Consider the following 16,008-nt stretch of genomic DNA (forward strand, 5'->3'; position numbering starts at 1 on the left):
AATCTTCATTTTGCTTCAAATGTTCACCTTTGATTCCACCGTTCATCTGTCCTGTTTCCCCCAACTCACCTTCATCTCCCCCTCCTCTCCTACCTACTTCTATGTACTTTTTTTTATGATAACACTGAAATGCAAAAATCAGTACTTTAATCAGATGTCTACAATCACCAGTATGTGTGATGGGACTCTAAACAGAATTTCTTTTAAGAAATGTACTCACACACACACACACACACACACACACATACACACACACACACATACACACACACACATTTGCACAAGACCTAAAATTATCCCAAAAGATTGTGCTCGCGTGTCTCCGCACAGCACAAATATAAGATAAGATAAGAATTACTTTATTATCTCCAACTGGAGAAATTTGGTCAGGTGCATTATCACAACAGAGACAAGTAAACAACATGGGGACCATAACTGCAAAAGTCAACAACAGCTTTTACGAATATTACGAAGATACAAATGTAAAAAAATATCACATACACCGTTTCATACATACATCCACACACTGCAGGTAATAACTAGTATTCTTAATGTAAAAACAGAAAGAATTAAGAAACATTATTTGAATATAATTATAAACATAGCCTACTATACTGCACATTGATTATAATAGACAGATAATAATAATAATAATACTAATAATAATGGATACTTATATAGCACACTATCCAGAAATCTGCTCTAGGTGCTTTACAAAAACGCTTTGTTAACATAAAACATAAGAATGTCGTTGAATTCTGTATTAGCTATTTTGTTGGACTTGTGATGGCGATTCATTGTGTCATGTTCTTTTCTTTATCTTCTTATAATGTGACCCCCTTCAGTAAGGGGCTTTGAATAAAAGATTGTTATCATTATCATGCTGCTTTTTTTTTCTTTTCTTTTTTTTTGTCAGCATGGTGGCATCTCAGACAATTAGCACTTTACACGCTACAGAGATGCTTGCTTCAGGATGGTTCCAGCAGAAGATCCACACCAAGGCTTGCATGCAAGACAGCTCAGTCTGTGTACACTCCTGTCATTCAGAGACACTTGATTTTTTGTTCTTTCATGACACAAAAAGTAGTACTCAATTTGAAAGTTTTTATTCTTTATTAGACATACAAAATGTAGTAAAAAACTAGACACACACACACACACACTATGTACATCATGCCTACCACGCCTTCCCCCAGCCCACATGGTAGAGTTATAATTATATAATTATAATTATTTTCAAATAATGTTTCTTAATTCTTTCTGTTTTTACATTAAGAATACTAGTTATTACCTGCAGTGTGTGGATATATGTATGAAACGATGTATGTGATATTTTTTACATTTGTATCTTCGTAATATTTGTAGGGGTTGTTGTTGGCTTTTACAGTTATGGTCCCCATGTTGTTTACTTGTCTATGTTGTGATAATGCACCACCCAATTTCTCCAGTTGGAGATAATAAAGTTATTCTTATCTTATCTTATCTTATCTTATCTTAACCCATTCAGCAGCCTGATAGACTGGTATTCGTATTGATACTGGCAAAACGTTTACTTGTGTTCAGATTTGATTTATTCCCACGTGAACACCAGGATGCTCTGCTGTGAACTGTTCTACTTTTTAATCTGTTTTCAACACTGTAATCATTCATACATACTCATTTAGTTTATTGATTAATAACCTACCAATTCTTTTTAATTATCTATTATTAGTGTTATTATTTAGTTTAATATATTTTTTGTGTTCCGTTAAATTAGTTAACTTTCTGGAACTGTGATCAACAAGAGACAATCACTGAAATTTCTCGAGCAATGACGGTCGACAACAACCTAAATGTGTTTTCAGTGGAACTGTCAATCTATTGGTACAAACTGTGATCACTTAGTGCAACATCTGGCGAATCATAACTATCATTTGCTAGCACTTCAATCTCTAAATGTTAAGAGAGATAAACTTCCTAAATTTAGTCACTATTACTTCCCACCATTATGTCAAAATGAGAAAATCAGCACAGCGATATAGAATGTTTTCAGAAATTTTAAACTCCAGTCCAGTTGGTATCCTCCTTTGATGTATTATATTTAATACTGTTATTTATATTTTCATTGTTTGTAGGTTAATACTTGTTGATATGCATATACATATTCTCCTTCCCATGACAACTCATTCAATACACACCACAACCTCTTTAGACTTTTTCTTATAATATACTTTTCCTCTGATACATAACATGAACTTTAAAAAAAAAAAAATTTTTTACACTAATATTCACATGCATTCCCTTTCCTTTATACACTACTTTACTCCTTTCCGTCTAAAACCACTTATAGTGAAGAGACGTTAAACTGAAGAAAATACATATACACACACCCGAAACAGGACGATACATAGACTCATTAGGTGTACCAAAATGAGTCAAGAAGATTCTCGACCACAAACATATATTCACACATACACACATCACATAACCCATTAATGAATATTGCTTAAATATCAAGTACATTTGTTTTTGAGATGTTACAATCCAGCATAGAATTTTTGACTGAGTTAATAAAACCTTACCATCATGAAAGTGTGTCATATATAGTCACTGGGAACATTGATGTTTCTGACTTTTTTACATTCATTACTGTTTGTTTCTCCTGTTAGAATAATGACTCCCCTTTTACCAAGTCCATTAAGTAATCTTCTATTTGCTTCAAATGTTCACCTTTGATTCCACTGTTCATCTGTCCTGTTTCCCCCAACTCACCATACATCTCCCCCTCCTCTCCTACCTACTTCTATGTACTTTTTTTATGATAACACTGAAATGCAAAAATCAGTACTTTAATCAGATGTCTACAATCACCAGTATGTGTGATGGGACACTAAACAGAATTTCATTTAAGAAATGTACTCATACACACACACACACACACACACACATACACACACACACACATACACACACACACATTTGCACAAGACCTAAAATTATCCCAAAAGATTGTGCTCGCGTGTCTCCACACAGCACAAATTTAAGATAAGATAAGAATTACTTTATTATCTCCAACTGGAGAAATTTGGTCAGGTGCATTATCACAACAGAGACAAGTAAACAACATGGGGACCATAACTGCAAAAGTCAACAACAGCTTTTACGAATATTACGAAGACTACAAATGTAAAAAATATCACATACACCGTTTCATACATACATCCACACACTGCAGGTAATAACTAGTATTCTTAAAGTAAAAACAGAAAGAATTAAGAAACATTATTTGAATATAATTATAAACATAGCCTACTATACTGCACATTGATTATAATAGACAGATAATAATAATAATAATAATAATGGATACTTATATAGCACACTATCCAGAAATCTGCTCTAGGTGCTTTACAAAAACGCTTTGTTAACATAAAACATAAGAATGTCGTTGAATTCTGTATTAGCTATTTTGTTGGACTTGTGATGGCGATTCATTGTGTCATGTTCTTTTCTTTATCTTCTTATAATGTGACCCCCTTCAGTAAGGGGCTTTGAATAAAAGATTGTTATCATTATCATGCTGCTTTTTTTTTCTTTTCTTTTATTTTGTCAGCATGGTGGCATCTCAGACAATTAGCACTTTACACGCTACAGAGATGCTTGCTTCAGGATGGTTCCAGCAGAAGATCCACACCAAGGCTTGCATGCAAGACAGCTCAGTCTGTGTACACTCCTGTCATTCAGAGACACTTGATTTTTTGTTCTTTCATGACACAAAAAGTAGTACTCAATTTGAAAGTTTTTATTCTTTATTAGACATACAAAATGTAGTAAAAAACTAGACACACACACACACACTATGTACATCATGCCTACCACGCCTTCCCCCAGCCCACATGGTACAATTATAATTATATAATTATAATTATTTTCAAATAATGTTTCTTAATTCTTTCTGTTTTTACATTAAGAATACTAGTTATTACCTGCAGTGTGTGGATATATGTATGAAACGATGTATGTGATATTTTTTACATTTGTATCTTCGTAATATTTGTAGGGGCTGTTGTTGGCTTTTACAGTTATGGTCCCCATGTTGTTTACTTGTCTGTGTTGTGATAATGCACCTGACCCAATTTCTCCAGTTGGAGATAATAAAGTTATTCTTATCTTATCTTATCTTATCTTATCTTATCTTAACCCATTCAGCAACCTGATAGACTGGTATTCGTATTGATCACTGGCAAAACTTTTACTTGTGTTCAGATTTGATTTATTCCCACGTGAACACCAGGATGCTCTGCTGTGAACTGTTCTACTTTTTAATCTGTTTTCAACACTATAATCATTCATACATACTCATTTAGTTTATTGATTAATAACCTACCAATTCTTTTTAATTATCTATTATTAGTGTTATTATTTAGTTTAATATATTTTTTGTGTTCCGTTAAATTAGTTAACTTTCTGGAACTGTGATCAACAAGAGACAATCACTGAAATTTCTCGAGCAATGACGGTCGACAACAACCTAAATGTGTTTTCAGTGGAACTGTCAATCTATTGGTACAAACTGTGATCACTTAGTGCAACATCTGGCGAATCATAACTATCATTTGCTAGCACTTCAATCTCTAAATGTTCAGAGAGATAAACTTCCTAAATTTAGTCACTATTACTTCCCACCATTACGTCAAAATGAGAAAATCAGCACAGCGATATAGAATGTTTTCAGAAATTTTAAACTCCAGTCCAGTTGGTATCCTCCTTTGATGTATTATATTTAATACTGTTATTTATATTTTCATTGTTTGTAGGTTAATACTTGTTGATATGCATATACATATTCTCCTTCCCATGACAACTAATTCAATACACACCACAACCTCTTTAGACTTTTTCTTATAATATACTTTTCCTCTGATACATAACATGAACTTAAAAAAAAAAAAAATTTTTACACTAATATTCACATGCATTCCCTTTCCTTTATACACTAGTTTACTCCTTTCCGTCTAAAAACACTTATAATGAAGAGACGTTAAACTGAAGAAAATACATATACACACACCCGAAACAGGACGATACATAGACTCATTAGGTATACCAAAATGAGTCAAGAAGATTCTCGACCACAAACATATATTCACACATACACACATCACATAACCCATTAATGAATATTGCTTAAATATCAAGTACATTTGTTTTTGAGATGTTACAATCCAGCATAGAATTTTTGACTGAGTTAATAAAACCTTACCATCATGAAAGTGTGTCATATATAGTCACTGGGAACATTGATGTTTCTGACTTTTTTACATTCATTACTGTTTGTTTCTCCTGTTAGAATAATGACTCCCCTTTTACCAAGTCCATTAAGTAATCTTCTATTTGCTTCAAATGTTCACCTTTGATTCCACCGTTCATCTGTCCTGTTTCCCCCAACTCACCATACATCTCCCCCTCTTCTCCTACCTACTTCTATGTACTTTTTTTTTTATGATACCACTGAAATGCAAAAATCAGTACTTTAATCAGATGTCTACAATCACCAGCATGTGTGATGGAACTCTAAACAGAATTTCTTTTAACAAATGTACTCATACACACACACACACACACACACACACACACACATTTGCACAAGACATAAAATTATCCCAAAAGATTGTGCTCACGTGTCTCCACACAGCACAAATATAAGATAAGAATTACTTTATTATCTCCAACTGGAGAAATTTGGTCAGGTGCATTATCACAACATAGACAAGTAAACAACATGGGGACCATAACTGCAAAAGTCAACAACAGCTTTTACGAATATTACGAAGATACAAATGTAAAAAATATCACATACACCGTTTCATACATACATCCACACACTGTAGGTAATAACTAGTATTCTTAATGTAAAAACAGAAAGAATTAAGAAACATTATTTGAATATAATTATAAACATTGCCTACTATACTGCACATTGATTATAATAGACAGATAATAATAATAATGGATACTTATATAGCACACTATCCAGAAATCTGCTCTAGGTGCTTTACAAAAACGCTTTGTTAACATAAAACATTACATCTATGTTACAGACACACACCAAAATATGACTACACAAACACATGCGATTGAAAAGAAAACGATCTGTGTCCAGAAAACGATCTGTGTCCATAGGTCTTACTTCTGACGTGAGGTATCCTGAGAAGTCGAGTATCAGAGGAAGAACGGAGCTGGCGAGACAGGGTATAGATACGGAGGAGTTCAGAAAGATACTTGGGGCCAGATCCATTGACTGCAGAAAAGGTCAGAGTGGATAGCTTATAGTCTATTCGATCAGAAACAGGCAACCAGTGGAGAGACTGAAGGAGAGGAGAAACATGGTCGAATTTAGAAGCTCTGCAAATGAGTGGCAGCGTTATTCTGAATTCGTTGGAGTCTGTCTAACAGATATTTGGGAAGGCCGGCCAAAAGAGAGTTGCAGTAATCCAATCTTGAGAGAACCAGAGAGCATACAAGTGTCTTGGTTGCATCGGTTGAAAGATAGTGGCGGATAGAGCTGATTCTACGCAGTTCCAAATAGGCAACTTTACAGATATTCAAAATGTGCTGTTGGAAGGAAAGAGACTGGTCTAGGAAAGTGAAACAGGTGTGCTACTGATCAGAACAGAGTCAGGAAAGGAAGGATGTTGACGAAACTTCTTTGGACAGGTTATCATAAATTCAGTCTTATCATCATTTAGTTGCAGCTTGTTGAGAGTCATCCAGTCCTTTAGGCCAGCAATGCACTCCCGTGTTCGAGTCACCAGTGCATCAAATTCAGCTACGGAAGCCGACTGATAAAGTTGTGTGTCATCAGCAAAGCTCTCATGCAACATCACATGATGACTGATGACATCCGACACAGGAGCCGCATACAGCACGAAAAGAACAGGACCTAGGACGGACCCCTGTGGGACACCATATTTTAAGGCAGATACTCTAGAGTATCTACCATTTACACACACTTTCTGTGTACGGTCTGACAGGTAAGACGTGATCCATGCTAGTGCAGTGTCACGAATACCAAAGGAAGTTTTAAGTCTGTTCAAGAGGATAGAGTGGTCGATGGTGTCAAAAGCTGCTGGCAAATCTAAGAGAGCGAGAACAGATATCCTCATCAAATCCCGAAAGCAAATCATTCACTATTCTAAGAAGGGCCGTTTCGCAACTATGACCACGTCTAACAGTCTGCTGGTAACAGTCTGCCGGTAACAGTCTGCTGGTAACAGTCTGCCGGTAACAGTCTGCTGGTGACAGTCTGCTGGTGACAGTCTGATGGTAACAGTCTGATGGTAACAGTCTGCTGACATAAAGCCAGTCACTGAATAGTTTCTGCTGGTGACAGTCTGCTCTTAACAGTCTATAGCTAACGACATGAAGGAAGTACACAGTGAGAGCATGATCCTCTGAAAACAACTGACCTTGTTCATGTACATGGAGGATTTTAGACCGAGGCTTCTGGGATCTGATTTAGGGGATGATGCACTCCGTTCGTGTGACTTCCACCACGACTCTTCACAATTCTGCACACAGTACATGGTGAGAATTGAATTAAGTGTAATCAAGAAAAGATCGTAAAGACCAGAAAAGGGGCTTTTTATTCTGTGCTTAAAAATCTTCTACAAATGCGAAACTGTTTAGTTCAGTTATTGGAATTACACAAAAATCGAAATGGCACGAAGAATCCTACTGCAAAATAACGAAGAGAAAGATCCCTCCCCCCCCCCTCCCCCCCAAAAATCTAGTCATTCAGACGCTATGTAACTGAAAGGCACCATATGTAGGTTCCGGAAGAAAACATATAACTTTGGTTTGCTGTACCTGTTGCCGGTTGTACAGAAAAACATTCACTGAAAGAGAAGGCAACAGGGTTGACTGGTTGGTGAGTCGGGTATAATGCATGAAACACAGCCAGCCAAAAGGTTTAAACATTTCATAACAATAAAAACATATCCAAATGATGTTGCCAGATCACAGTCTTCCAGATTTTTTGCTTGTATATACAAGGTCAGGAGATACCAACCCTTCTGTGTAATCAACAAATGATTTAATATGTTGATGTACATGAAAATCACCCTAACAAAGGGCAGAAATTAAAATTCAAACTGTAATTTCCTTTTACCTCCCCCCCCCCCCCCCCCCCCCCTGATATTATCAACATCACAAAACGAACCAGCTTGAGTCAATGATAATGAGAACAGTAATATTTTCTGTATTTCATTGTCCGTTACCTCCATTATGTACAATCTTCTGGCTGGTTTTCATTATTCATTCATATAGTATTCGCAGTCCAGTCAATGAATATTCAGTTATCAGAAAAGCAACAACAAAAATTCTTGGGTTGATTTGACGCTTGTTTCCTTTCCGCATTACTTTCACTTCCTGAACAAACAGCACTTTCCCAAACAATGGAAAATGCTACCATCAGACCAAAATGTCAGCTGTGAGTCAGTTCCATCCCCGCCCCTTGTGGCTTCCTCTCCCTTAGTCAAGGAACAAGATCTACACGATGACCTGGTCAGCCCCGAACATGTGATTTATGTGAATGCTTATTTTTTGTGAATTTTCTACATAAATTTTGCCAGGGACAACCCTTTTGTTGCCGTGGGTTCTTTTATGTGCACTAAACGCATGCTGCACACGGGACCTCAGTTTATCGTCTCATCCGAATGAACAACGTCCAGACCAGTGATGCCACTTATTTTTCGTTCTTTTTCTGTACGCATGTGCTTGAAGGAATTTTCTACAGATTTCCCCCATGGGGCAGCTCTTGTTGCTGTGAATTCATTTATCTCTGCACTAAGTGCATGCCGTATGGAGGAGCCGGTTTATCTCACTGGAAATGAAACTGAAACCACCGCTCCAGGTCCTGTAAAGGGAGAAAACTCTGACGTGTGTGACGTGAAGCACAGCTGTCTTCCCATGCCGGTGAGTGATTCATTCAGCCATCACTCCATCCACTGCTTGTTTCACGTTTAGCGGTGGCTCAGTGGTAATGTGCCCAGCAGGAGGACAGTGTCCATAGGTTCGAGTCCCATGTATGCACCGATGGTTTTACTCCTTCCTCCACTAGATCTTGAGTGGTGGTCTGGGTGTTAGTCATTCGAAAGAGACAATAAATAGTCGAGGCTCCATGTCCACCATATACTTAACGCTCACGAAAGAATAAAAGAAGCTCTCCTCTGCAGAAAATCCACACTGACAGTAAAAGAAATACACTTGAAAACAGAAAAAAGAAAAGAAAAAGGTGGCACCACACAGTCACGTGGTGGCACCCTCTCCCAGGGGAGAGCAGCCAGAGAAATGTGTTTTGACAAAAAGTGAAACAATGCAATGCAGTACAATACAATGCAATGCAATGCAATGCAATGCAGTCCAATACAACACAGCAGCTGTTTTCCCATTACCAATAAACCAGAAACTTGATGAGCATTTGTGATGGAGTGAAAACCGGAATAAATCTCCAAATCAGGGAAATACATCGCCGCTTGTATTTCTGACTAACAGCCAACAAACCATGAACTTTTAACATTCCACATTCACAAACAACTGAAATGAGATGAAGAAAAGTATTACTTGCCTCACGACCCAAGTGACAAAAGGCAGAGTTTCAAATGACTTACAAACAGCCCTTTCTGTACCGTGAATAGAAGAGAAGACCGGCAATAATCAGCAGAAGAATGATCACCGTCACTGTCAGGCCAGCAACCAGTCCTCCATTAACAGATCCATCTGCATCTGGATAAAGTTGGACATGAAATAAAAAAGACCTTTTGGTCACATTTTAAAAACCAATACATTATAAATATTTGTTGTGCATCAGTGTTGATTTAGAACCCACAAACAACACACATAATTGGAATGAAAGCTGTTATCAAAGCCAGACTGCATTATTTTGTAAAAAAGAACTCTCTCTACATATGCTATATCAAATTATATAGAATATATTCTATGTTTTCATGAGCCTTTTCAGTATGTGCATTTCCACCTTCAAAGCAATGAAGCTATAACATAATGAGCTTAGTTATTACAATAAATGACGACGCATTCTTCATGATAAAAGCTTCGTCATCAGAAAAATAAAGAAAAGGTTATAATTTATTCACATTGAAGAGCCTCGTCTTTCTCGACAACAACAAACAAGAGCGCTCTTGGAATGACAATGGTGCGAAAGTTCAAATGTTTTGAAGTTGTGTGCCTTTGTCTTTCAAAGAGTAATGCTACTTATTATTATTTTTTTATGATCTCTTTGTAATCCGATTTCTCTTTGAGGCCATGCATGTATATGCATTAACAAACGTGCATGCTTATGCTGAGACTGTTCATTCTTTGCGTTTCTATGTTTATGTCACCTTTAGAAATATATAAGAAAACATATGAGTTCAGCCCCAAAGTGGAGTTACAGTCGCCTGCTTGGGCAAACAGCAGTTAAACTGAAAAGTCTTTAGTTTGAACTATGACAGGAAAAATCATTCAGATTCCTCTGCCCTTCATATCCAGCATTAGGACTGCATTCAAGTCACTGATGTTCTCAGCTGAGTGGTGACGACATTATTGTTCTCATTTGAGTGATGACGATTATTACTGTTCTCATCCGAGTGATGACGACATCAGTTTTCTCATTTGAGTGATGACGACATTTACTGTTCTCATCTGAGTGGTGACGACATCAACTGTTCTCATCTGAGTGATGCCGACATTACTGTTCTCATCTGAGTGATGACAACATCAGTGTTCTCATTTGAGTGATGACGACATTTACTGTTCTCATCTGAGTGATGACGACATCAACTGTTCTCATCTGAGTGATGACGACATTACTGTTCTCATCTGAGTGATGACGACATCAGTGTTCTCATTTGAGTGATGACGACATTTACTGTTCTCATCTGAGTGATGACGACATTACTGTTCTCATCTGAGTGGTGGCGACATTACTGTCCTCATCTGAGTGATGACGACATTTACTGTTCTCATCTGAGTGATGACAACATTAACTTTTAATGTGGGTGATGATGACATTATTGGTCTCAGCTGAGTGATAACGACATTACAGTTTTTATCACAGTGATGACGACATTACCGTTATCATCTTTGTGATAAGAACATTACTGTTTTTATCCGAGTAATGACGACATTACTGTTCTTATCTAAGTGATGACGATAATAGTGTTCACATCTGAGTAATGTTGACACTGTTTTTTTTGTTTTGTTTTTTTATCTGAGTGACAACAACAATTCTAACTTTCTACTTACAGGTCGGGATGTCTATGGCGGGTGGAGCTGAAGCATTGAGATGACCGGCAGTAGTATTGACCACTGGAACTGTTGCTGTGTTAGGGCCTTCTGGTTCCTCTGTGACAGAAAGTCATTCATGGTGTTTTCATACCGTCTGTGGCAGGGGAAATCAGAACCATGAAGACAAGTCTTTTCACAGTCATTTATACACATTACGTTAAGTGTTTGAGAAGTGTGTGTGATTGTGTGATTGTGTGTGTGTGTGTGTGTGTGTGTGTGTGTGTGTGTGTGTGTGTGTGTGTGTGTGTGTGTGAGTGTGTGTGAGTGTGTGAGTGTGTGTGTGATTGTGTGTGTGTGTGATTGTGTGTGTGTGTTGTGTGTGTGTGTGTGTGTGTGGGGGGGGGGGGGGGTGTATGTGTATTCCTGCGTTTGCTCAAACTCAGTTCAACCATTCTTTTCATTGTCATGTACTTTTTTGTTCTTTTTCTTTTTCTTTTTTTTCTTTTTTTACCTGTGAATGCATGCATGACTTCTGACCGGTGAAATTTCCCACACTTTTATTCTACCAACAGCAGTGCACAGAAAGTGATGCTCGTCTCACCTGCGTGATAGATTTCACAGTCAGTGAACGCTTGTCTCTCATCGGGAGGTATCAGCTGACACTTGTAGACGCCTTCTTTCTGGAGGTTTGTTTCTTTGATCTTTGCCATGATGTAGTCTTTCTTGACTTTTATCTCGGTGAAGCCATACTTCGAAGAGCACTCCTGCCTGCCCTCCGCCACCCACTCACACACCATGGATTCGTCTGCATAAAAAGATGATGGTGGTTATAGTGATTATGGAAATCTGTATTCAGAGATGAAAACAATCCATTTTGACATAGACAAATACTTAACAAAACACACACACACGCGCGCGCGCACCGCACGCACGCACACACGCACCGGACGCACACACACAATACAGAAAAAGAAACGAGAGATCGGAAAGGGAGAAGGATGAACTGCTGTATGAAACACACACACACACACACACACACACACACACACACACACACACACACACACACACACACACACACATATATATATATATATATATATATATATATTTCCCAAAATGTCCCGAATTTCTTCTAGTCTATAACGTTCGAAAATCAGGTATATGATGAGGTCACTAAATATTTTTCAATGATTTTGCCAAAAAATGACCTTAGCTTTTCACATCTCAATCTGCTTACAATGTCACCATAAAGGGGATGACTTCAAAGGTTTTATTCATACCTACCATCATGCCAAGTTTTGTTCCTATGCTGTGCTTCTTGTAGTTGCCGGGAAAATGGTACGTTAATGTTTATCTCACACACACACACACACACACACACACACACACACACACACACACATTACATAGACCTGCTGAGGCTTGCTGATAGAGATTTATGTTCTGCCAGCAGACAGAGGTTTACGTATTCTGCTCTTCTCTTTGTGATGCTGTCCAGCAGATGACCCCCAGGGGGGTGGGGGTGGGGTCATTTCAGTGATGGGGGAAGGGGGGGTTGGGGGGTTGTTCCGGGCTAGCCTTTACTGACCCCCTCCCCATTATGACTTAAAGGAAGGAAATGTTGCGGAGTTCTACTTGAAAGCCGAACTGGACAAATCTACTACAAGGGTCATTTCAAGCTACACGGGATTAACCCGCATATCCATTAGGGGGTTGAAGTCCAACTTGGTGAGTTGAAGTTTAAACACCCTTTTCCCTGGATCATTCCAAGGCCATTCTACAAAGACCCCGGAGTTAATCTGGACCGGCCATATATGACACCGGGGTAAAAACTAACGGGGGAGCGAACAGGCTGCTACACCGGTCGTTAAATACAATAGTGAGCCATGAATTTAGTGGAATACAACACAAAATGTACAAATCATACGGGCGGCATTCAGGACAAATCACAAAGCCTCCCAAATTAACTGAGCCACTCCCATCCTATCATTGTACCATAGCTACAGTTGCAGCGTTAGTTGAGTTGAGTTGAGCTGAGTTGACTGCGTTTAATAGGTTGTACCTGGGTATTTTTTGTCGGGCGAAAAGTGTTTAACCAGCACAGTGTGTTTTGTCCGGTTGACATCAGCAGTGAGGGGGCATCTAATCACGGCTTCACCCTTGTCCACTGCCACGTCACTTCCGACACACACAGCCCCTGCTCCGTAACACTGTACCATCATGGTAGCTGCAGTCAACAGCACGGCTGTTTTTCCTGGTGAATCACGAAGAGGGAATTTTTATGTATTCATCAAACAATATATATATATATATATATATATATATATATATATATATATATATATATGTGTGTGTGTGTGTGTGTGTGTGTGTGTGTGTGTGTGTGTGTAGACAAACACATGATTAGTAAGATACATACATGAGTAAGGTTAGTAAGATTCCTGTTGTAAAGATGAAACGTACGGTATCTATAAATTACGAATAATACAAAGATGTCTAGTTTTGTCTACTTGCATGATTTCTAATGTCTGCTTTACATCAGTGTATTCTGTGCGCAGGTTCTCATTCACAGGGAGTTTTTTTTTTAAATCTTTTTTCTTCGAATCTGTAATCCTACACTGAATTAAAGATACATATATTCATTTCTGTTTTCACAAAACTTTTTTTATTTATTTGATTTTATTTAATTTTATTCTTTACCAAAATCGATATAAGTTTTAATTCTAACTGGCAAAATAACCCATCTTCCTATGATTCTGAGGTAACTGTTTTCTTCTCATTAAGTGTCTAACATCTTCTTTTTTGTTCTTTCTTTCTTTTCTTCTTTTTTTTTCTTCACAAACCACTTTAAGGTAATTATTGTTGAATTTCTAGTAACCTGGGCCTCGGACAAATTTTTCGTCATTAATTTCCAGAACAGATGCCTTGTCGGAAGCTGGAATAGCAACATGGTCACAGGACACACATCAATTCAAACATTTTCTAAAACGAGACAGTCGTCTAAGTGACGTGCTATGAAAGGGTCAAAACGATTCCAGGTGAAGTCTTTTTCTGTAGAATGGTATATTCTCCAAATATCAGTTAAGCTCAAAGCATTAATTGTCTAGTTTTAATTTTCTGCTTCAGATATATTATGTGGTTGCCCTGATTTTATATCTAGTTTGTTATTAAGTACAAAATTAAAATCACTGGTGATCACAATATCTCTGTTACGATGTTCACTAAGAGTTTCTGTCATGTTCTTGAAAAGATTTCTTTTATTCTGTTGAATTCTTTGGTAAATACACATTTACTGCTGTTTTTGATTATTTTCCTTTGCTACAGAACTAGCCAACATTCTTCCTTTCGATATAACTACTCGTACTCTCTCTCTCTCTCTCTCTCTCTCTCTCTCTCTCTCTCTCTCTCTCTCTCTCTCACTGTGTGTGTGACTTGACTTGACTTGACTTGACTTCATTTATTGTCATAAAATCCCGAAGGATTAATAGACACAACAAAGAACAAAGGGAACAAAGAAATAAACGGTCATCTAATACGCATGCACTGAAATACATAGTTGGCAAGTGTTTTTTGACAGTCATCGCAGGTGAATAAATCACTTGGTTTTAGTATATTGTTTTGTATTTTTCTAGAGATCACATTTGATTGATGATCATACTGCTGTATAGTAGTGATTAGATGGCTTCGCAAATTATGAAATAAGATACACGAATCTAAGAAATGCAATTCATCTTCAACAACTTCACATATAGCACATAACCTCTCTTCTCTGGGAATGTTTGCATATCTTCCTCGTTCGATGTTTAAATAATGTGCGCTTATTCTGAGTTGACAAAGAGCTTGTTTGTGAGCAGGATCGATTTTATCAGTTAGATAATTCTCAATTTGATAATCGTTTCTTTTAATTTTGTTGTAGAAGTCTAATCTACTGTATTCAGTTTTTCTCTGTTTCCAGAATTGTACATATCTATTTCTTAGTTGTTGGCGTAATGTAAATTTAAGTCTGCTGTTACTAAATGTCGACTGATTATTCCAAACATGACCTAATCCTACATTGTGAAGAATATTCTTTACAAATTGTATCCATGGATTTTCAATTGTGTCTGGTTGGTTCATCATCGACATATAGACCTTTTTGATATGGCTATCATTATGTGCATCCAGAATATGAGTCCAGTGGTCAAGAACTCTGCATGCAATATGAATTCCAACTGGAAATCTGCCCAGTTCGGCTAGAGTTGGCAGATTCATTGTTTTAGAATGTACCCCTAGAAGCAGTTTGCAAAATTTTATATGCATTTGTTCATGTGAATGTTTCGAAGAAATACAATTTCTAAAGAAATCTGTCATTCCTGTATTGAATGAATTGGTAGTTTTTGTTTCAGCCCATGGGAACCAAATATCGGATCCATATGATAATATAGGTAAAACAAGTGAATCAAAAAGCTGCAGTACAATATCCAAACGAATATCTTGCTTTTTAACGATTCGTCGGAGGGAGTGTGCTGCTTTTAATGCCTGTTTGGCTAGATGCTCTTGGGCAAATGAGAACGTTCCAGTTTTGTGAAATAATATACCCAAGTACTTGTATTGATCAGTTGTCTGGATAATATCATAGCCGATTGTGAAAATAACAGGCACTTTGGGATCGGTGTGTGTGAAAACTATTACTTTAGTTTTATCTATGTTAATTTTTAGATCCTAGTTTTCACAATACAGATTGAGTTTATCTAGTTTCCT

General features: G+C 37.4%; 1 protein-coding gene across 3 annotated transcripts in view; it reads right to left on the bottom strand.

Moving 5' to 3' along the window:
* LOC143291586 (uncharacterized) overlaps positions 1-16,008 on the bottom strand; it is a 40,648-nt gene that overhangs the window by 18,661 nt on the left and 5,979 nt on the right. For 2 of the 3 annotated variants that reach the window (XM_076601519.1, XM_076601518.1), the window contains exons 3-7: positions 13,331-13,522; positions 11,867-12,070; positions 11,284-11,382; positions 9,669-9,765; positions 7,449-7,550 (exon numbers count right to left, since the gene is read on the bottom strand). In XM_076601519.1, the coding sequence (XP_076457634.1) occupies positions 7,472-7,550; positions 9,669-9,765; positions 11,284-11,382; positions 11,867-12,070; positions 13,331-13,522 (671 nt within the window). In that variant the 3' untranslated portion in view covers positions 7,449-7,471. Of the gene's footprint in view, positions 1-3,317; positions 3,713-7,448; positions 7,551-9,668; positions 9,766-11,283; positions 11,383-11,866; positions 12,071-13,330; positions 13,523-16,008 lie in introns of those variants that run through there. The other variant, XM_076601517.1, reaches the window with a different exon arrangement.

Source organism: Babylonia areolata, chromosome 17, assembly GCF_041734735.1.
Source record: "Babylonia areolata isolate BAREFJ2019XMU chromosome 17, ASM4173473v1, whole genome shotgun sequence".
Lineage (NCBI taxonomy): Eukaryota > Metazoa > Mollusca > Gastropoda > Neogastropoda > Buccinidae > Babylonia > Babylonia areolata.